The following is a 22,553-nucleotide window of genomic DNA, read 5'->3' on the forward strand; positions in this document are numbered from 1 at the left end:
GTTTAGTTTAGTAAAGACTAGCAGGGAAAGCTGCAAGAATGAGGTGCTAATGAGGTTACTGGAGGAGGTGAAAAGCATAATGAATGTCAACATTCAGCAGCGAGGGGATGGAGGGATGTAGACAACTTGGAAGTGTAGAAATGTGTGGGGAGGATATTGGTGTAACAAGACATTCCTGCCACCACCAAGCAGCTAGTCTGCACCCACTCACAGCTCTAGTCTGATAGTCCATGGGAGACACTCCCTTTAAACCAATACCTATCACCTATCAAATTAGTTTAAGTCCTTGTTTTGTTTTGTTGCAAGAGGTGACCCCTTTCCACTATAATCAGTGATGAAGTTACTGAGTTTTCTGAGGGCGGGTCCTAAGTCTGTTTCAGAGTTGTCTCCACTGCTGGAGGCAGGAAAGGAGTAGATGAAGTCAGTGCACACAAATGTTAGTTTTTAAAAGGCATTCTCCAAAAGCACCGTGGGCAGAGTGTGTTAAGCAACTGTGCTATGATGTTATCCACACACACCCGAGCAGGCCCTGAGTATTCCAGGGCTCTGGAAACCTGGAAAGGCTGAAGTCCTGGAGGCCATTCCTCAGCCAAGCTGGAAATATCTATCTACCTTTGGACCCGATTGGGAGGATGAAGCTCACAGCATTGTGCCTAGTCAGGCCTTGAGGCTGGGTGGTATCCACACTGAAGTGGCCTTGCCAGCCTGCTTAAGATCCTGGGCCTCGGTCACTGCCTTTCCACACTGGCAGTGTGGCTCGTGGCTCTAAAGACACACTGCCTGGCTTTCAGTCCCTGCTCTGTGATAAACTAGCAATGTGGCCTTGGAAAAGTTTATCTAGCTTTTCCAAGCCTTAGCTTCCTCATGGTAAGAATGGAGACAATAATGCTACCTATCTCAGTGCATGAGGTTCTGTTTCGACAACCCCCATCGTAAGTCGATTCTGATGGAAGTAGAATACCTCTTTTTTTTTTTTTTTTTTAGTTTTCATTGTTATTCCCTTTTATTATCAGTATCTTTATAAATCCAATCTTTATTTGTCTTTGGGAGTTGGCATGAAAATGATAATATCAGTAAATTACACAGCTGCAACATTGTATGTAGTACATATTACTAACGTTAAGATACACCAAAAAAAGGGGGCCGTGGTAAGTGCCGTTCATCGGAGCGCAAATACGTCATAAGTTGGGGACTGCCTGTAATGTGTTTGATGGGCTTAGCGAAGAACCTCATATATAATAGATGTTCAGGAATTGTTAGCTAACATTAGTATTATTTTTACTGTGCTTTAGGTGAAGGTTTACAGAGCAAATTGGTTTCTCATTAGACAATTAATACACATTATTTTGTGACATTGGTTGCCAACACCACGATGTGTCCACACTCATCCCTTCTTGTCCTTGGGTTCCCCATTTCCATTCATCCAGCTTTCCCATCCCCTCCTGCATTCTTATTCTTGCCTCTGGGCTGGTGTGCCCATTTAGTCTCATACACATGGTCGAGGTGCGTACATTATTGTTTGTTTTATGGGCCTGTCTAATCTTTGGCTGAAGGGTGAACCTCAGAAGTGACTTCAGTACTGAGTTAAAAGGGTGTTCGGGGGACATACTCTCAGGGTTTCTCCAGTCTCCATCAGGCCAGTAAGTCTGATCTTTTTTTGTGAGTTTGAATTTTGTTCTACATTTTTTCTCCAGCTCTTTCTGGGACCTTGTATTGTGATCCCTGTCAGAGCAGTCAGTGGTGGTAGCCAGGCACCATCTAGTTGTGTTGTTGCCGGGTGGAAACCCCGGGTTCTGCTCAGTGTGACTCGTGTCAGCCGATAAATGAGAGACTGAAGTGGGAGAGTAGAAAAGTGTCTTTATTTCGTTGCACAAGGAAAGGAACAGTCAGGGCTGCTGCTGCCAAGACTGCTTAGTGAGGGCAAGGGGGAAGGTTACTTTTAAGGGGTTTATATATAGAAGTTCATACAAGTTACATCAGCAACACTCTTAATCATACTACGCAGGCGCAATGGGGCTTACATATAACTTCGTGCATCACGTGTTCAGAAAATGGCAGTTAAGCTCCACCCAGAGGTGGAGGAGTTACTATGTGTGAGGTCTAAAAGGTTATCCTGAATGTCAACATGGCGCCTAAACTGATTTCTGCCAATTTCCTCTAGTTTTGGCAGCAGTTAAGGAGAAAGGAGCCAGGATTTTAATGTAAAGCTACAGGGTGTGTCAAGCAAAGGAAGTAGGATTTTAATGTAAAGCTACGGGGTGTGCCAAGCAAGTTGCTTGAGGCAGTGGAATTTTCTGCCACTTGGGTACCTCTGTCTTAATGTTAGCTAACATTGTTAATAGGGTCCTCTAAGTTCTGTGAATGAGTTCCCTCTAAGGTAGTCTAAGGAGTTCAGTCCAGCCTGGATTTTCAGGACCAGCCTACAACTGTGTGAATTGGATCCCCAAATCAGCCCCCTAAAAGGCCCCCACAGTGAGCAGACCTAGCATAGGTGTTTTGTTTTTATTGTGAAAATGTACATAACAAAACATACACCACCTCAACGATATCTACATGTATAATTCAGTAACATTGATTACATTCTTCATGTTGTGCAGCCGTTCTCAGTATCCTTCTTCCAAATCATTTCACCATAATTAACACAACCCGAATGCCCCCTAAGCAAAAGCTCCCCCTTTCCCTCTCCCTTGGTAACCACTAATAATCTTTGGTTTCTATATATTTGCTTATTTCATATAAGTGAGATCATACAGTACTTGTCCTTTTCTGACTGACTTATTTCACTGAGCATGATGTTTTAAGGGTTCATTCATGTTGTGGCATATATCAGGACTTCATTTCTTGCCATACTGGCTGATTAGTATTCCACTGTGTGTATATACCACATTTTGTTTATCCATTCATCTGTTGACAGACATTTAGGTTGTTTCTACCTTTTGGCTATTGTGAAAAGTGTTGCAGTGAACATAGACAGAAACCTATTTCTAGTCTATTTAATAGGTTTCTGTTTGCATTCCTGCCTTCACTTCTGAGTGTATACCTAGGATTGGGATTGTTGGGTCATATGGTAGTTCTAGTTTCAATTTTTTTAAGAACTGCCTAACTGTTTTCCATGGTGACTAGCATTTTACATTCCCACCGGCAATGGATGAGGGTTCCAGTTTATCCACTACCTCACCAACACTGTTGTTTTCTTTTCTTTTTTTTTTAAATACATAAACCAAATCAAACCCGCTGCCGTCGAGTTGATTCCAACTCACAGCAACCCTATAGGACAGAGTAGAACTGCCCCATAGGGTTTCCAAGGAGCTCCTGGTAGATTTGAACTGCCAACCTTTTGGTTAGCAGCTGTAGCTCTTAACACTACACCACCAGGGTTTCCTTTTGATACATAGGTATTTTTTATACGCTGCAGATGAACTTAATGTATAACCAGCTGTGGAGCCTCAGAGTTGGTAGTGGACTACTTGGGGCAGACACAGGAGGGTGAACTGACACAATCTATCTGAAGAATGTAATGAATTAAACAGCTGAGAGACTTGGAGAATTGACTCTCTGAGACACGCCCAGCACAGGAGTCTCTGATATCTTCAGGATACCATGGTGGCATGATGGAGACGGAGTCCCTGAGTAGTACAAACAGTGAGTGTGCACTTGGCAGCTAACTGAAAGGTTGGAAGTTTGAGTCCACCCAGAGGCACCTCAGGAGAAAGCCCTGGAGATCTACTTCTGAAAAACCAGCCATTGAAAACCCTATGGAGCACAGTTCTACTCTAACACACGTGGAGTCGCCATAGGTCAGAGTCTGGTGGTGGTAGTGGTGGTAGAGACATACAGAACATCTGGGTTTTACTCTGCTACTTAGTAGCCACAAATTCTTAACAACTTCAGGTTTCTTATCTGTAAAATGGGACTCCACAGGTTTGAGGGCCATAAAATGAGATAGTAGATACAAAGTACAAGGTAAAGGATTGATGTTTTGGAACCCCGGCTTCACCCTTATTGCCATTGTGTTATCATTTACCAATAAGTCCTGCTGTGGGGTCAGTGGGAGATGTGTGACCCCACTGCCTGTAGGACCAGTTTCCTCCCCATCCCTGCCCAATTACCTGCCTGTCTTAGTCTTCTAGGGCTGCTGTAACAGAAATACCACAAGTGAGTGGCTTTAAAGAGTAGAAATTTATTTTCTCACAGTTCTAAAGGCTAAAAGTCCAAGTCAAGGTCTTGACTGTGTTAATGCCTTCCTCGTAGGTAGTCCCAGGCATTCTTTGGTTCCTTGGCTTATAGATGATCCTCACATGGAGTGTGTGTCTGTATATCTGTGTCTAATTTGTCCTTTTTATAACTCAGAAATCTCATTAGATTTAGAACCCACGCTACTGGGTATGACCTAATTCACATAACAAAGAAAACCCTATTTCCAAACAGGGTTACATCCACAGGTGCAGGGGTTAGGATTCCAGCACATATTTTGGGAGGAGGATACAATGTCATCCATAACACTGCCCATGGAGTTTGGTGGTATTTGGGCTCCGATAGGAAAGGGTGGGACCTTGGTGACAGTGAAAAAGGACTTTGACCGTGACCAGTGCCTCCATCTCACCCACCATAGGAACATGCTTGCCAATTCAGCCAGTGTGCGGATCCTCATCAAGGGAGGCAAGGTGGTGAACGATGACTGCACCCACGAAGCTGACGTCTACATTGAGAACGGCATCATCCAGCAGGTGGGCCGTGAGCTCATGATCCCCGGAGGGGCCAAGGTGATCGATGCCACTGGGAAACTGGTGATCCCCGGAGGCATCGACACCAGCACCCACTTCCACCAGACCTTCATGAACGCCACGTGCGTGGATGACTTCTACCATGGCACCAAGGTAATGCTTTTGTTTGCTGAAGGTGGTTTCCTATTTGGCTTCTTTAGTCTGCTTCTGGAGCAGCTCCAGACCCAACCCACGTGGACACGGTACTCGGCTGTATTGCTAAAACAAGGGCAACTAGAACAGGGATTTCCAGGCTAAATAGTTGCCCTAGAAGTGATTATGGAAAGGGAGGCATTTAGGCCACTTTTCCTCATTATATCACTTACCCATGTGCCCAGGATGGGAACTGGTTTTATTTTTATATTTTTCCATCCTGTGATAGAGGCCTAGAGGAAGAAGAGAAGTAGCTGGTGTTTGCTGTTGTGTGGGTGGGTGGGCTGGGTAGAGGTGGAGAGGGTTTGGTCTGATGCACTCCTGTTTGTATGATAAGCTAAATTAAATCCTCAAAGACTGTGAGCAATTTTTATGGTAGACATTATGAAAGACATAGTTAGTTATCTTATATTATGTTCCCTAGCTTGTCCATTATTTTTAAAAACAGCCTAGAAAAATGGTGCTGAGGTCTATTTTCCGAGTAACTTATCATGGATAACATTTAGTCGTTACCGAGCTGGGCCTGAGCCACTGTATGTTCCTGAACACTGAATACAAACATTCAGACCTGAGAAACAAGTGAATTAGTAAGAAATGATATTTTGCAAAAAAAGTCATGAATGAGTGCTTTTATCCTTCCTCTGTGCTCCAGAAACCTCTGTCATTGCTGTCATCCCTCTGCATTTTAATTATCTGTCACATGCCAGCCACTCCCTGGACACCAGGCTGTGGGCTCCTAGGAACAAGGCCTGGTCATATTCCTCTGTGTCCCAGAGCCTGGCACCGACTTGGCACAGGAGTAGCTACCCAGTCAGTGTTTGAATGAACCAGTGAATGATGCTTGTCCGTGTGGGCCCTTACACACAGCTGTGCATCAGATTCACCTAGGAAGATTTCTAAAAGACAGAATTGAATCAGAATCTCAAGGGGCACAAGTCCCTGACTGGCGGCAGCCTTTGTACTTTCTGACGCACTGGGTGGAAAAGGCCCGGCACAGCCTCTAACCCCCAGCCACCCTGCACCCCAAAATCCAACTTCCACTCTACCCAGGGCTTTCAGGGAGCCCTTCCCCCTTGCTCAGGGCTATCCCCCAGAGGTCCATATTCCTGGGGACTCAAGTGCCCCTGTTGCTAGCCAGCTACTGACAAAGCTCCCCAAACCCACCTCTGAGGAGCCTGGCTGGGGGTGCTAGGCAGGCAGTGGCTGGCCTTGGCGACACAGCTCTGTGGGCCTGCCCACCTCAGGCAGAAGGCTCTTAAGTTCTCCCTAAAGATGCACTCCCTCCAAGGTCCAGGAACTGTGGACCAGAGCCTTGAAGGGCTAGGAGGTGAGGAGTCATGATAGCCAGGGCCCAGGCTGCCCAGAGGCGAGGATGCTCCCAGTCTAGGATCTGGGATGTGGGGCCATACCTGCCCACTCTGACCAAGGCCAGGGAAGAGAGGAAGAAGAAGGTCCCCTCCCTCTGCTTTCTCTTCTGAGAAGTACTTCAAGCCCTGCAGGTGAGACTTCTCGAATGGGATGGGGAACCCCATCCCCATAAACCTGGGGGCACCTTGCAGTTGAGACCTTTCTAAAACAAATGAGGATATCGAGCTCATCATCTCCATGCCTTTAAGGTAGGTCAGGCCTGGTTTGTTTGTGGTTCTTGTTGTTGTTTTAATTCAACTACAGCGTACATACAGTTAAGTGTACAATTGTAAGCATATCGAATTATCAGAGTGAACACACCTTGCGTGTAACCGGCACCCAGATCAAGAAACTGAACATTACTAGCACCCAGAAACCCTCCTTGTGCCACCTCCTGGTCACTACTCCCCACCAAGGGTAACCACTCTCCTGAGTTCTAATACCCACAGAGTTTTTTATTTTTTTAATAACCCAGCTTTATTGAGATAATTCATATACCATACAATTCACCTATTTGAAGTGTACAACTCAGTGGTTTCTAGTATATTCGCCAGAGATTGGTTTTGACTGATTTTTACCTTATATAAGTGAAATCAAGCAGTTGATTTCCTTTTGCCCAATATTACACCTACTGCTCACTTACCAACTATCTTGTTATCTGACATTTCACATTTACGGCAAAAAAAACTACTGTCCAACTATTTCGTGCATTAATGACGTAGGACTGCAGTAATGAATGCCGAAGTGCAAGGCAAGAGTAACGCTGGCTGTGATGGTTAAGGTTATGTGTCAGCTTGGCTGGGCCATGATTCTCAGTGGCTTGGCAGTTATGCGATGATGTAATTTGGCAGTTATGTGATGATGCAGTTTGGCAGTTATGTACGTAAGGATGTTCATCTGGCAATAAAGAGCATTGAGGTGCAAGGCAAGAGTAATGTTGGCTGTGATGGTTAAGGTTATACGTCAGCTTGGCTGGGCTGTGATTCACAAGTGGTTTGGTGGTTATGTAATGATGTAATGTGGCAGTTATGTTATGATGTAGTCATCCTCCATTTTCACATAACACTGGTTTTTGCATAATTATCTGGTCTTTGAAACCTAACCATGTAGATAAGTGAGGAGTGGGTGTATTTATCTGAAATCATCCATGTTGTTCCGTGTTATAGTTCATTCAGTGTTGTTGCTTTATAGTATTCCATTGTATGATATAGCACATAGTATTTATCCATTCTGCTATCAATGAGTATTTGAGTATTTGCTAGTTTGGGGCTATTACAAACACTGTTGTTGTGAACATTCTTATCGTGCATTTTGGCAAACATGTAATATACGCATTTCAGTTGAGCATATTCCTAGCAGTGGAATTGCTGGGTCATCAGGTATACATACATTCAGCTTTAGTAGATACTCTCAAACAGTTTTCCAAACTGATTGTAACAATTTAGACTTCCAGCAGTAGTGTACAAGAGCCAGGCCACAGTATTTAAAAGCAACATAGCTCTGATAAACATTATGCTGGTCCATGCTGAGCCCCACCCAGTCTGTGGCATGGTCACACCTTGCATCAAAAATTGTAGCTCGCTGGTAATTGCCCCTGCTTGGGAAACTTTTAATCCAGGGCCGAATGCCACACTGTCACCACATAGTCTGCCAGCCCCTCGGAGTACAAGATGGCCTTCTTTGTCTCATTTTCCACATTGTCATCTGCCAGGGCCTCATTAGCCAGGAGTGAAGGGCTTTCCCCTGAGAACCTTCAGCTCTTTATAGATGATAGAGAGCTCTGCACACATACATTTGTGCAAAGTGGTCAGTAACTGATCTTTCCCAGGCTTCTCATCCATAGCGGGTGGCTGCCTGAAAACATTTAAAGGCCCTGTGTGATCAAAGGCCCAGCTCTGCCTCTTCCTGTAGGTTTAGTGCTGCCTCAGGCACCCCCAATCTGTGTCCAGTGCTAGTCATGGGGAATTTCAAGGGCGACAGTATTAGACCCGACCCACCCTGGATGCTGGTGTCACTTAACTGCCCCCCTTGTTACAAAACCAAAAACCCCAAACCCACTGCTGTTGTGTCAGTTCCAACTCAGGGTGATCCCATATGTTACAGAGTAGAACCATTTCATAGGATTTTCTTGTGTGTAATCTTTCAGAAGTAGATTGCCAGGCCTTTCTTCCAAGGTGCTACTGGGTAGGTTTGAATCACCAATGTTTAGGTTAGTAGTGGAGCACAAGCTGTTTGCACCACCTGAGGACCTTCCCCTAAACCAGATTGTACTTTATCTTTGTGCCCCAGCCCTCATAGTGAGCTTCTGTGTCAGTAATGCGGCCCCTCACTTTTCTATCTGGACCCCTTCGGTAGACCCTGTCCAGAGTCCTGCCTCAGGCCTGCAGTCTTCCCAAGAACTGGCTTCCTGACCCTGGAGCCTGCCACTCCCCAGCCCCTCTGCTCCTGGATTTCCCCTCCACAAGGCTCCTTCACCTGAACACTTGGGTTCCTCTTTACTCTGCTTCCCAAGAATCTCCTGGGGAGAGAAAATGCTCTCCTGTTGAAGTGCTGATCCCAGGGACTTGTGGGTGTAATTATTCACACCGCCTGTGGCACTTGCGCCCAGTCTGTGAGACCTGATAGAGTGCCTCCGTGACCTATTTTGTACACTCTGAGAAAGGCAGCTGGTCGATTCACTGTAAGCATCTGGGTTTATAATACACTAATAATCCCAAGGAAAGGCTCACCCGAGTGATTAGCCAAGAGAGAAAGAGAGATCAAGTTGCATCTTTTTGTTCTTGTTAGGCAGATTTGCGGGGCCTTGAACCCTGCACCCGCTAAGCTACCGCGTGCTTGTCAGCAGCCTACAGGGCTGGAAAAACAAAACAGTTGAAAGCCTGGCTTTTCTGGGAGCATCTGGGGCTCCATTGTACTCGGTCTAAAGGGATTTCTCTCTAGCCCTTCTTTAGCACACACTTCTCCTGCCTTTGCCACTTTCAGAGGCTGTGGCAGGCTCTGCCTGGCTCCCCCAGCTCTGTCCCATGCTCCCAACTGCCACTCGAATCTCTTCCCTGCCTCAGACACTGGCCCACAGAGGTCCCGGGACCACCTGCTTGTTGATAAGAATGCAGACCCCACTCTAGAAGAAAGTTACCTCCTGGGGCGGGCGGGGGTTGGGGGAGGGCTGAGGGAAAACAGGTAGCATCAATAGTGTTGTCAGTGTCTAGGATTTCAGTTGGGTCATGGGGTTTTTTTTGTTATTATTCTGCTTAACTTACAAGTTTGTTGTTGTTAGGTGGGGTCGAGTCGATTTCAACTCATAGCAACCCTATAGGACAGAGTAAAACTGCCCCATAGGGTTTCCTAGGCTGTAATCTTTACAGGAGCCGATCACCAGGTCTTTCTCCCACAGAGCTGCTATGTGGTTTCGAACCTCCAGCCTTTCAGTTAGCAGCCGAGCACTTAACAATTGCACCACCAGAGCTCTTTCATTTAACTTACGTTACATTTATTCTTTTCTATGTACCTAATATTATGTCATAAAAACGGTTAATGCAGGCTGTGGAGCACCACCCCACCAATAGTTCTTCATTGTCCAGTCAAAATATCAGAATCAGGTTTGTTAAACTACAGGCACCAGTCCCGTCACTGAGATTTTGATGAAGGAGGAGGCATGCACAATTGAAAACAGCTTCCTAGATGTCCTTTCTGCCTCTCTCCCCTCTAAGAAAATATTAAGAACCACCCCTTAGGGCAATGATTTTCAACCCTTGGATGCAGATTGCATTATAACCCCTTGGGAAATTTTAAAAAGATACTAGTGTCCAGGCCCCACCTAAGACCAATTAAATTATCCTCCCTAGGGCTGGCCCCTCCCTGTCAGTATATTTTCAAAGCATCCCCGATGCTTCTAACCACTGGCAGGTGGGTTATTAAGGAGCTAACGTTTTGACTATCATGGGCCCTGGCTGTTACCCGTTAGCCATCTACCCTCACCTCCTCATGCACCAGCGTTCACATTGAATCCCTTTTCAAGCCTGGGTCTGCCTCAACTTGCCCTGTTGTTAGTTGCCCTCGAGTCAGCCCCCGACTCATGGTGACCCCATGCACAACAGAACAAAACGGTGCCCTTCCTGCACCATCCCCATGATCGGTTGTGGATCAGACCGTTATGATCCATAGGGTTTTCATTGGCTGATTTTTCAGAAGTAGATCGCCAGGCCATTCTTCTTAGTTTGCCTTAGTCTGGAAGCTCCACTGAAACCTGTTCAGCATCATAGTAACACGTAAGCCTCCACTGACAGGCAGGTGGTGGCTGCACATGAGGTGCCTTGGCCAGGAATCACACCTGGGTCTCCGGCGTGGAAGGCGAGGATTCTACCACTGAACCTTGCTATTCTTATTTATTTCCTTCTCTGCTTTTACCCACATTCTAGGGTCCCATAGTTGAGCTCCCAAACCCCAGCCTGGGTCCTAGAGCCCCTGTACTTGCTAAGTTTCTCTGGCCCTGTGTTCTGCCCTCCTGTCTGTAGCCTGTAGAAACCATCAGTGAGAGAGAAGTTGGCAGTGATGTCACCAAACAGAGGTCCAGCTAGATCTGCCCTGTTCTTTGAGGGCCCAGAGACTCCCTCTTGTCTGTGCCGGGGCCACCATCCAGGCCCAGACACAGCCTTCTCCTGACTCAAAATCAGCATCATCGGGACATCTATTCTTGCAGTCACCCTACAAGGGAAGCCAAATTCCAACCAGAAGAGTACTTGGCCAACGTGAGATCAGCCTAGGGGATGTTCAATGGCATGGCTAGGATGACCTGCCACATCCACTCCCAGTGAGGGGTCCTGACCCTCCCTCCTCCCTCCCACTGCAGAGCACTGGACCATATCTGGCAGGGTCCTGGGATATGACCAGCCAAGACATAAATGAATTCCCCTTTGGTGCCCAGCCCTGCCAGCATCCTTACCAAGATTCCATTTATCCATTGGACAGACTGTTTGCTATTTTTGCCCTTCAGATTTGCTCTCTTGGAATTAAACCTTTAAATGCTGCTCACTTCCTTTCTTCTTTTTCCTTTACTCCAGTGTTCTGTCAGCTTGTTTAATTCTGGCCAAAATGTCTTAACACTTCCTGCTTGTCGGGATCCAGATTCGTGTGGTCTTGTGTATGAATTGATGTTCTCAAGTTCACCTATGTCTTCATTCCTGTAAAAAGCTGGAAGGGACCTTAGAAATTGCCTAGTTCCACTCTCCCACTGAAAGGAGACCCAGAGGAGAGAAGCGAGTTGCCCTAGTCCCAGAGACGGTTTGGACGATGGAAGCGTCCCAGTCTGAGGCCCTTTTCACCACACCACTCTTGAAACCCCAGAGCTGGACAGTCACCCTTTCAGACAGCCTTTGGCCTCTCGGTTGGCTGTGCGCAAATAGTCTCCATGACACTCCATGGCTCTAAATGTGCCTGGACTAGATGAGGGCATCACAGAATCGAAACGCGTCAGACAGCCAGCCGAGTGAGCTCTCTGTCTGCCTGAGACCATGGCTTTATAGAACACCTCTCCTGCTTGGACGAGCGACACCGGTGTCAGTGCCTTGCAGCTTGGCTGTCTTTATCACATGTAAAGGCTATTGTGAGGACTGAATGAGGTGATGCATAAGCAACACGCACACAGTGCCTGGCACAGAGCATACATAAGATCAATGTTACTGTCAACAGGTGCGTGGAGAAACAAAATGTGGTACATAATACAATGGAATATTGTCCTTGTTGGGTTCCGTTGAGTCAATTCTGACTCATAGTGACCATATGTGACAGAGTAAAACTGCCCCATAGAGTTTTCTTGGCTGTAATCTTTATGGAAGCAGATTGCCAGGTCTTTCTCCCATGGAGCCGCTGGGTAGGTTCAAACCACCAACCTTTCGGTAAACAGCCGAGCACTTAACCATTGCGCCACCAGGGCTATTTCTCTACCATGGAGAGAAATGAAGTTTTCCGATACATGGCTATAACATGGATAAACCTTGAAAACATTATGCTGAGCGAATAAATCGGTCACAAAAGGACAAATATTGTATGATCCCACTTGCATGAAATATTTAGAATAGGCAAGTGTATACAGACATAAGTTTATTAGTGGTTACCAGTGGCCAACGGGAGGGAAGTGGAAAGGGGGCTCATTGCATGGGGAACTGAGCTTCTGTTGTGGGTGGTGGAAAAATTTGGAAATGGATAATGGTGATCATTGCACATGATGAACACAGTTACCGTCAGTGAATTGCACATGTGAATAATGTTGAAACAGCAAACGTTATGTTACATGTATTTACCATGATTAAAAAAAAAAAATATATTAGTCCCCAGGCTGTGACTACCTGCTTCCACCCCAGGCCTGGCCATGGCTTGGTTTTCCAGTCTCTTGAGTTCCTTGAGAACAGATCCACCCACTTTGACTTCACATTGAAATTGTTCTGCCATCCATCCCAAGTGCCATGTTGCCTGTCTCCCTGGGCTTTGCCAGCTGGGCACCCTGGCAAGCCTTCTCTTGGGAACCAGTCTCACCTCCCAGCTTGTTTCCTGGGCTGAGCTGTGTTGCACTGTGCACAACCTGGGTCTCTCCCCTAGGCCCGCTCTTCCTGCAGGCTACCACACTCTGGCCTGGCTTTGCTGGTTGGGATCAGCACAGTGGGCTCCTCCCTTCACTGTCTTCTCAGAATCACCACAGTTGCACTAAAGAGCCCCATGAGTGCCTTAGGGTGTGACTCCCTCCCCAGCCACCCCTGAAGACAGCCCTTCTCCTAACCCTCCCCTCTCAAGTGGTGTACTAGTTTTCTATTGCTGCAAAACAAACTACCACATATTTAGCACTTAAACAACACTTGTTTATTAGTTCACAGAACTAATAAGTAGGTCAGAAGCCTGAGCATGGTGTGGTTCTCTGCTTTGCCTCACAAGGTTACAGTCAAGGTATTGGCCCAGCTATGTTCTCATCTGGAGTTCAGGGCCCTCTTCCAAGCTCGTGTGGCTGTGGCAGAATTGAGTTCCTCGCAGCTGTAGGACTGAGGGCCCCTTCTTCTTGCTGGCTGTCAGCTGGGGGCCACTCTTAGCTCCTAGAGGCCATCAGCATTCATTGCCATGTGCACCCCATCTTCAAAGCAAGCCACAGAGACTATCCCTCAACCCTCAAATTCCTCTCATGCTTCAAATCTCTCTGACTTCAAATCTCTTTCACCAGGAAGAGACGCATCTCTTAAAGGCTCACCTGATTAAATCAGACCCACCAAGGACCATCTCCCTTTCTTAAAGTCAGCTGTGCCGTAGAGAAGAACCTAATCGCATTCACAGTTCATGTGCACTCTCAAGGGAAGGGGATTCTACAAGGGTGTGGGTCATTGGGAGTTCTCTTAGAATTTTACCTACAATAGGGGGCCACATGCAAATACACTTTTCCCTGGTACATCTCCACCCCACTTACTTTGCTTAAACTATTTAAACCTATGTAAGACTCCACATTTACATTTTTTTAAATCAAAAATCACCTTGGCCACTGTTATGGATTGAATTGTATCCCCTAAAAATGTGTGTCAACTTGGCTAGGCCATGGTTCCCAGTGTTGTATGGTTGTCCTCCATTTTGTGATCTGATGTGATTTACCTATGTGTTGTAAATTCTAACCTCTATGATGTTAATGAGGCAGGATTAGGGGCAGTTATGTTAATGAGGCAAGACACACTTTACAGGATTAGGTTGTATCTTGAGTCAGTCTCTTTTGAGATATAAAAGAGAGAAGCCAAAAGAGAGAGTGGGGAACCTCATTACCACCAAGCAAAAGAGCCAAAAGCAGAGCGTGTCCTTTGGACCTGGGATCCCTGCACTGAGAAGCTCCTAGACCAGGGGAAGATTGATGACAAAGACCTTCCCCCAGAGCTGACAGAGAGAGAAAGCCTTCCCCTGGAGCTGGCACTCTAAATTTGTGCTTTTAGCCACCCCAACTGTGAGAGAATAAATTTCTCTTTGTTAAAGCCATCCACTTGTGGTATTTCTTTTATAGCAGCACTAGATAACTAAGACCACCATCTTTCACTTCACAGCTCTTTATGCTTCATGTCATGTCCCTGCTTGAGAACCTGCCTGTTGACTAAGGCATCAAGTTTGGATTTCTTGATCTTCATCCTGGATAACTCCCAATCTGGCCTTCCCCTTCCCATGCAACCCTCATTCCCAGCTGCTCTCCAACATGTGCTCCATACGTAGAGAGGATGATTTTCTCAGCCCCACCCCCCACATGAATATTACAGTCCCCCTTCTGCCACCCCTTCCCACCCATCCACAGAGCCCTTCCTTCAAGGCCCACCTCACTCGTGTCACATTCTTCCTCCAGCCAACTCCCCTCTGGGACCACACTTTCTTCTTGTCGATGGAGATAATTTGTCGTGCTGTGGTTTTCAAATTTACATTTTTTAAAATCAAAAATCACCTTGGCCACTGTTATGGATTGAATTGTATCTCCCAAAAATGTGAGGAGCCGAGATCGTGATTTATATTGAGTTTGTGACTCCCTACACTGCTAGCAGAGGAGCCCTGGTGGCGCAATGGTTAAGCCCTCGGCTGCTAAGGTGGATGATTTGAACCCACCCAGCGGCTCCACAAGAGAAGAGACCTGGTATCTGCTCACGTAAAGATTTACAGCCCAGAAAACTCGATGGGGCAGTTGTACTTTGTCCTATAGGGTCGCTATTAGTCAGAATTGACTCCACAGCACACAGCCACAACAACGCTTCTCGCATAGCTCTTAACATGATGTAGACATTTAGGAAACAGGTGAATGTCAGCATAGCATGGTGCTTATGAGCACAGACTGGGCAGACTCCCTGCAATGGAATTTCAGCTCCAGCATTTACTAGCTATGTGATTTGGGCAAGTTAATCTCTCTCTGTCCCTCGGTTTCCTTATCTGGAAAATGGAAGAGACTATAATAGTACTTCTTGGAGATTAATTAAGTTACTATTTGTAAAGAACTTAAGATAGTACTTGGTGCTAATTAAGTGCACTATATGAGTGTTTATTAAATAAATAAACAGACAGTTGATGGAAGACCAACGCCTTGGAAATCTATCTGTACACTTTCCTCATGAGCAGACATTCTCAGATTCTCAGCCTGGTCCCTTTCTCTTAGCTGTAAATTAAGGAGGTTCTTTTCAAATTTCTCGAGTAATTTGGGAGAAATCTATAACAAGATTATAAACATTGATGTAAATATATTGTCTTCCTGTGATCCTATGTTAATTTAAAGTAAACGGTGGCTAGGCCGAGCGGAAGAATTTGTTCTGCTCCCTGTCTTGCTTATATTAGTGTCAGAGGAGAATGTGGGTAGGCTGGGGAGTTCTGAGCGCAATAGATCAGGATAAAGCCTTTTCCTGGACTTAAATTCTAACCACGAGCCTCTGCCCTTGTCTCTGTTAGGTCGCCAATCTTTCTGACAGCCTTTGTTACCTCCAGGCCTGGCTGTAACTCCTAGTTTATGGCTTAGTGCCTCGACTCTCACTTTGGCAGGCACAAGACATCCTAGGACTTAGGTTTGAGAGGGCATGGCACCTAAACCTTAGACTCAGTAGCCTATCAAAGAGTATATTCTTCCTGCCATGTGGGGAGCACAGGTCAGTGTTCAGAATGGGGCATGTTCAGCCTCTGATGGCTCCAGGATCCCAGAGCCCCAGGTGGCACCTGGCAGCATGTGGCTGTCCCGCAGTTTAGCTTCCATCCTTGCCCCCCATTGTATTAGGACTGCACCTGAGTTGACATACCTGGACCTCAGACCCACTTTGAGATCTATTATACATTTATTTTGATCTTGAAGGGGCCCCCCTCAGGCAGATCTTACTGTCTTTACTCTACAGATGGAGAAACTGAGTCTCAGAGAGGTGACATAGCTTGCCCAGCTACCAGGCGACCGGTCTGTCTGTCTGACTGCCAGTCTTGACTCACAGCCCCCATTCCTCGACACCGTGTATCCAGGGAGGTCTCATGGCAGCCTCCCGCAGCAGCTTTATGGCACCGTTGCCAACCACGTTGGGACTAAAATGAAGACATGGCCAACATTTGAGTAGGCGAGGGAAGGAGGGCAAATGGGCTTACATGCATTCCATTTCTAGATCATTGATATGCCCCTCCTCTCTGACATCTCTACGCAGCCTAGATTTAAAAGATCTCAAGGGTCTGCTTGCCCGTAAACTTTCCCTCTTTGGGGTTAGAAGGGGCTTTGCCCAGAAGGTGAACGACAGAGGGCCTCTCTGCGCGACTCCTTTTAGAATGGTTTCCACAGGCCCCTTAGCTTCTCAGAAGCTGGCAGCCACATTCTTATTGCCACATAACTCCCTTTGAGGATCATCTCCAGTCTCCATGGTAACGGCGTGTTGGGAGACAGCCTGCTCTGTGCTGTGGCTTTGTATTAAACACAATGAATTTAAACTGGATGCTCGGCCGTGAGGATAATCATTCTGGATTAGAGAAAAGCCTGGAGCTCCTTGTTTCATAATTTTAAGTGTTGGCACAGTTCTCAGTTTTAGCCTGTAATTCAGCCCAAGTCACACCTACCCCTCTGTTTCTAAGCTGCAATTAGGTCCTACTTCCACTTGGGCTTTTCTCCCTTCTTTGAAGAATTTGGAGCTGGGGAGCCCCTCGGTTCAGCCCAGGTTGCCCTGAGCTTAGAAGGGGCAGCATGATGGGGGGCGGGGGGTGCTCTAGAGTCACGTGGGCCTTCAAGGAATCTGACTGCGATTTCCTCTGAGCCTCAGTTTCCTTATTTGTAAAATGAGACAAATAACCCCTCCCCCAGAGAGTCATTTGGAGACTCAAATAAGATAATAAATGTTGAGAGCATGCTTATAGTAGGCCCTCAGGCAGTGATACTTTCTTTCTATATCCCTCCTGAAGGGGGTGGTAAAATACTGAAACATGCCTCCGTGGCCCCATGGCTTCAGTGAGAATGGTGTCACTCTTTGCAAGCGGCTGCTTCTGTGTCCCTGGACATGCTAGTCTGCCATGTCTGGGAAGTAACACAGTTCATTCCAGGACTTAGAGGAAAATGGTTTTACCATAGAAATGAGCATCAGTCTAGAATAAAAACCATGCATGGTTTTCCATCTCTCCCACTAGTTGGTATTCCTGAATTGCTAGTTCCAAAATGCGCAAATGCTAGGACTGATGTGTATACTGCCTTAGGGCTTGTCTATTTTAAGTACAGCCTTGGGGAGACCTGGAAGCAGGGGGGGATCGCCTGAGACTGTGAGGTTCTGTGCTTAGTTACCATTTCGGCAATATCAGACCCGTGCTCTTAAGTATTACAGAGAGCGTGGGATTTAGAGTAAGAGTACCTGGCTCCCAGTCCTGGCTTATCTCTAAAAAGCAGAGATGATGAAAATGTCCGTGGCACGTGGTGGTGGTGAAGATTAGATGAGGGAAGAGCTTTCCTGTGCAAATGACCCGCTCACTCCCCGAGGGCTTCCTGCCTGGGGCAGAAAGGGGCCAGGGCCTTAGGCTGCTTTGCAGCTTCCAGGAGGTTCTCTCTGGGTCTAGTTTCACTCAAAGGTTTCTATAGTGAGGGCGACCCCCTACTGCCTTAGACTCCTCCAGGGATGAGAGTCCTGGAGCCCCAGAGCCATCTTTCCCTCTGGGCCCCCTGAAATGAGCCTTTTCCACCTCCAGCAGGTGGTTCTGCCACCAGCACTGCCTCCAGCCCGGAGAGAGCCGGCCCTCTTTGTATTTAGGAATGTGGACAGCAGGGAAGGGGCGGGCTCTTGTACAGCTTCCCTTTGACCTGTGCCTGACCCAGCTGCTCCTTGCTCTTTGTCCTTGAGGCCTAAGAGAGGAGGGAGGAGTCCTAGTGGCACAACATTACGCATTCCACTGCTAACCAAAAGATTGGTGGTTCAAACCCACCCAGCCGCTCTTTGGGAGAAAAGACCTTGGCAGTCTGCTCCTGTAAAGATTACAGTCTAGGAAACCCTATGGGGCAGTTCTACTCTGTCACAGTGCGTTCACAATGCAGTGCTATGAGTCAAAAATCAACTCGAGGGCACCTAACAGCAAGACTAGCATGTCCAGGGACACAGAAGCAGCCTGCCTGCAAAGAGTGACACCATTCTCACAGAAGCCATGGGGCCACGGAGGCACTTTTTAGTATTCTACCACCTCCTTCAGGAGGGATATAGAAAGAAAGTATCACTGTCTGAGGGCCTACTATAAGCATGCTCTCAACATTTATTATCTTATTTGAGTCTCCAAATGACTCTCTGGGGGAGGGGTTATTTGTCTCATTTTACAAATAAGGAACAGCAAGAGCGGAGGGGAGGTGGGACTTCACAACGTAACACAGACCTTTCAGTTCTCAGCAGCTGTGTTGTTGGTAGTATCATGCATACCTAGAGTCTACCTGTTGAACAGGAGCTGGGGCAGGCTTACTTCAGGGGTTCCTAAGCAGACAGTTCTTTGTCCCTGAAACCTGGGAGCTGCCCTGGTCTGTTCACCTGTGGGGGCAGGGGGCTCTAGTCTCCAGGGAGGGCCTGCATCTTAACCTTAAGGGCAGCTCACCTCTTCTTGAAGCCAGCAAGTGCAGCGAGTTCCTGTGCCTTGGTAAGAGGGTTTGCCAGGCTTCCCTAACTCCATACCAGCCTGGTCTTCCTCCTGCCTCGTGTTTGTCCACCCGCATCGCCTTTCTGGTCTCGTCTTTATCCTAATCTTCCCTTTATGTTGCTGCTTTTCGGAGTTCTATCCCAGATGGTCTCCTCTTATCACCCTCCCTCCCTAGGCGATCTGTCACCAATGACTCCCATGTGTATAGCTATAGCCTGGATGGCTCTGTCCACCCACCTACTGGACATCTCGCCCTGGATGCCCTCAAAGGCCCATCAGCACACCCATCACTGGCTCCTCGTCTTCCACCACAACTCGCTCCTCTCCCGGGGAGCCCTGCTTCAGGGAATGACACCACCATCCACCTGAGCCATAACTCACTTGCCCACGACCACAGGTCTCATAAGTGATACAGGCAGAACTTGATCCCAGGTCTGCCAGCTCCAAAGTTCGTGCCGCTCACACCACAACATCCTGCCTCCACACACCACCAGAGAATTGAAGTGCATTTCTAGCAAACTTAAAATGCAAATTTCACCGTAGGCCCAGCCACCAGCCCACCTTTTGCTGGACCTCCGCCTGGACCCCTTTGTTGGAAGCCGCTGACCCCTGGGCTCCCCGCCCCTCGGCTCTCCCAGCCCCTGCTCCTGGCTTCACAGAACTGCCCCTTTATAATTGCCCTGTTGCTGCCTCTAGCCTTGATTTTGCAATGCATTCCCCCTAATGGTTTTACTAAACCTTCTCTTGGCTCAGCCCAACATTATCGATTTTCCCCAAGTCTTTTCTCTAAGAAGCTTGGCCTCATCTCCTGTTTTGCTAAGAAGCCTGGGACCAGAGGCCTATGCACCCTCAGCTCTCCTCCACGTCACCTCTGATTGCCTCCTTTATTCAGCCCCTCCTGAATGGGTGGGGAGAGGTGTCCTTTCCAACCCGATATAATACATGTGAATATCAACCTTCAGTTTCTTCATCCGAATACTGGGGATAATAATGGCACCTGTTTCCTATGTCGTTGTGAGAATTAAACAGGGCTTAGTACAGTGCTTGGCACAGAGTAAATGCACAGTGGATGTTGGCTGTAATTAACACTTGAATGTCCCTCATTATGTCTAAAAACTTCCCTCTAAATTTGATCTAACCTATCCTGATATTTTTTTCAGTCACCCAGTTATTCACATTGCTTCCTCCTCTGTCATCAAACCTCTCTTCAAGCAGAATGTTTCACATCAGTCCCTTCCATCCCAGCCCCTAAATTCTGTCATCAAACCTCTCTTCAAGTAGAATGTTTCACATCAGTCCCTTCCATCCCAGCCCCTAAATTCAGGTCCATAATCCCAGCACTATAGTTCAGCTTGCACACCAGAACCAGTCACGTTCCAGAGTCTGAGTTTCATGTTCTTCCGCTGCCCAGAGCCTGCTGGGGCTGCTCACGTCTCACAGTGCAGGTCAGCGAGTAGTCCATCACATCTCTCCCAACAGCCTCCTTCCTGGTCCACAGATGCATCCAGAGTCCTGTCGGTAAATGGGCCCCTAAGCTCCCTCATTACCATTACTGCCACAAACACAAGCTGAAGAACTTTGCTGATAGGATGGAATCCAGGTTAATCAAGGTCCACACATTTAGTCCTAATTAGACCCATCTCTGCCAAAGTCAGACAGGTCTATCCTCTGTCCCTGACTCTGTCCCTGACTTTGCCCACACCATTTCCTTCCCCGGAGTGCCCTGGCCTGGTCAAATCACACCCCTCTTCCAGCCTATCCTAAAGTGACCTTTCCTTCCTCTGGTCTTCTTTTGACACTTTCCATCACCATTTAGAGATACTATCTTGTGCTGCTTTGTACTCTGGTGTAATTTTGAACAGTCACTTCCATTAAAAATGCACTTTTTTCTTGCCCAGTTTGCCAACTGAACTCCAACCACCTTAAGGTGTTTGCATTTCTCATGTCTCCTGGAGCATCTGATACACATAATAGATGACACGTGGTGTGTGCGTTAGTGCTACCTACAAATTATGCCTATTGTTAATAATCACTACTCTTTTGGGAGCTCCTACTCCGTGCAGTCGATTTGATTCCTGTGTATTCCACCTGGTGTGGTCAGCGTGTATAGTCACCATTAGTGTTGTTGAAAACAGGTATTTACAATGAATAAGTTGTTGGTCTCGCAAAATTCTATCATGCAATCTCCAGCTTCATTTCTATCACCAAGGCCATATTTTCCAACTACCAAGCCTTCTTCTTTGTTTCCAACTTCAGCATTCCAATTACCAGTAATTATCAATGCATTTTGATTGCATGTTTGATCTATTTCAGACTGCAGAAGTTGGTAAAAATCTTCAATTTCTTCATCTTTGGCCTTAGTGGTTGGTGTGTACTTTTGAATAATAGTTGTATTAACAGGTCTTCCTTGTAGGCTTATGGATATTTTCCTATCACTGACAGTGTTGTACTTCAGGATGCATCTTGAAATGTTCTTTTTAATGATGAATGCAACACCATTCCTCTTCAGTTTGTCATTCCTGGCACAGTAGACCATATGGCTGTCTGATTCAAAATGGCCAATGGTCCATTTCAGCTCACTGATGCCTAGGATATCAATCTTTATGAATTCCATCTCATTTTTGACAACTTTCCAATTTTCTTAGATTCATACTTCATACATTCCACATTCCAATTATTAATGGATATTTGCAGCTGCTTCTTCTCATTTGGAGTCATGCCACATCAGCAAATGAAGATTTGAGAGCTTTACTCCATCCACATCAAGATCAACTCTACCTTGAGGAGGCAGCTCTTCGCCACTTGTATTTTGAGTGCCTTCCATCTTCTGCCACTCTATCAGACAGTGTTCCACTGCTATTCCTAAGGTTTTCACTGGCCATTTTTTTTCAGAAGTAGACCGCCAGGTCCTTCTTCTTAGTCCACCTTAGTTTGGAAGCTCCACTGAAAACTGTCCACTATGGGTGACCCGGCTGGTATTTGAAATACTGGCAGCATAGCTTCCAGCATCACAGCAACATGCAAGCCATCACAGTATGACAAAATGAGAGACGAGTGGTGGTCTGTATCAAGAAGAATACAGCATGAGGATTGGAGGAAGACTTAGTAACAACCTGCAATATGCAGGTGACACAACCTTGCTTGCTGAAAGTGAAGAGGACTTGAAGTACTTACTGATGAAGATCAAAGACCACAGCCTTCGGTATGGATTACGCCTCAACATAAAGAAAACAAAAATCCTCACAAATGGACCAAGAAGCAACATAACGATAAATGGAAAAAAGATTCAAGTTGTCAAGGATTTCATTTTTACTTGGATCCACAATCAGCATCCATGGAAACAGCAGTCAAGAAGTCAAACGAGGTATTGCATTAAGTAAATTCTGCTGTAGAAGACCTATTCAAGGTGTTGAAAAGCAAAGGTGTCATTTTGAGGACTAAGGTGCACCTGATCCAAGCTATGGCATTTTCAATCGCCTCATATGCACGCGAAAGCTGGACAATGAATAAGGAAGACTGAAGAAAAATTTGACACATTTGAATTATGGTGTTGGTGAAGAATATTGAATATACCATGGACTGCCAGAAGAACAAACAAATCTGTCTTGGAAGAAGTACAGCCAGAATGCT

At 46.5% G+C, this 22,553-nt stretch overlaps 1 protein-coding gene across 1 annotated transcript in view; it reads left to right on the forward strand.

Moving 5' to 3' along the window:
* Positions 1 to 4,612: 4,612 nt before the first annotated feature.
* DPYSL5 (dihydropyrimidinase like 5) overlaps positions 4,613 to 22,553 on the forward strand; it is a 55,698-nt gene continuing 37,757 nt past the window's right edge. Inside the window, exon 1 of the mRNA XM_004377597.2 lies at positions 4,613 to 4,877. Coding sequence (XP_004377654.1) covers positions 4,617 to 4,877 — 261 coding nt within the window. The 5' untranslated portion in view covers positions 4,613 to 4,616. The remainder of the gene's footprint in view (positions 4,878 to 22,553) is intronic.

This window comes from Trichechus manatus, unplaced genomic scaffold (assembly GCF_000243295.1).
Source record: "Trichechus manatus latirostris isolate Lorelei unplaced genomic scaffold, TriManLat1.0 scaffold00052, whole genome shotgun sequence".
Lineage (NCBI taxonomy): Eukaryota > Metazoa > Chordata > Mammalia > Sirenia > Trichechidae > Trichechus > Trichechus manatus.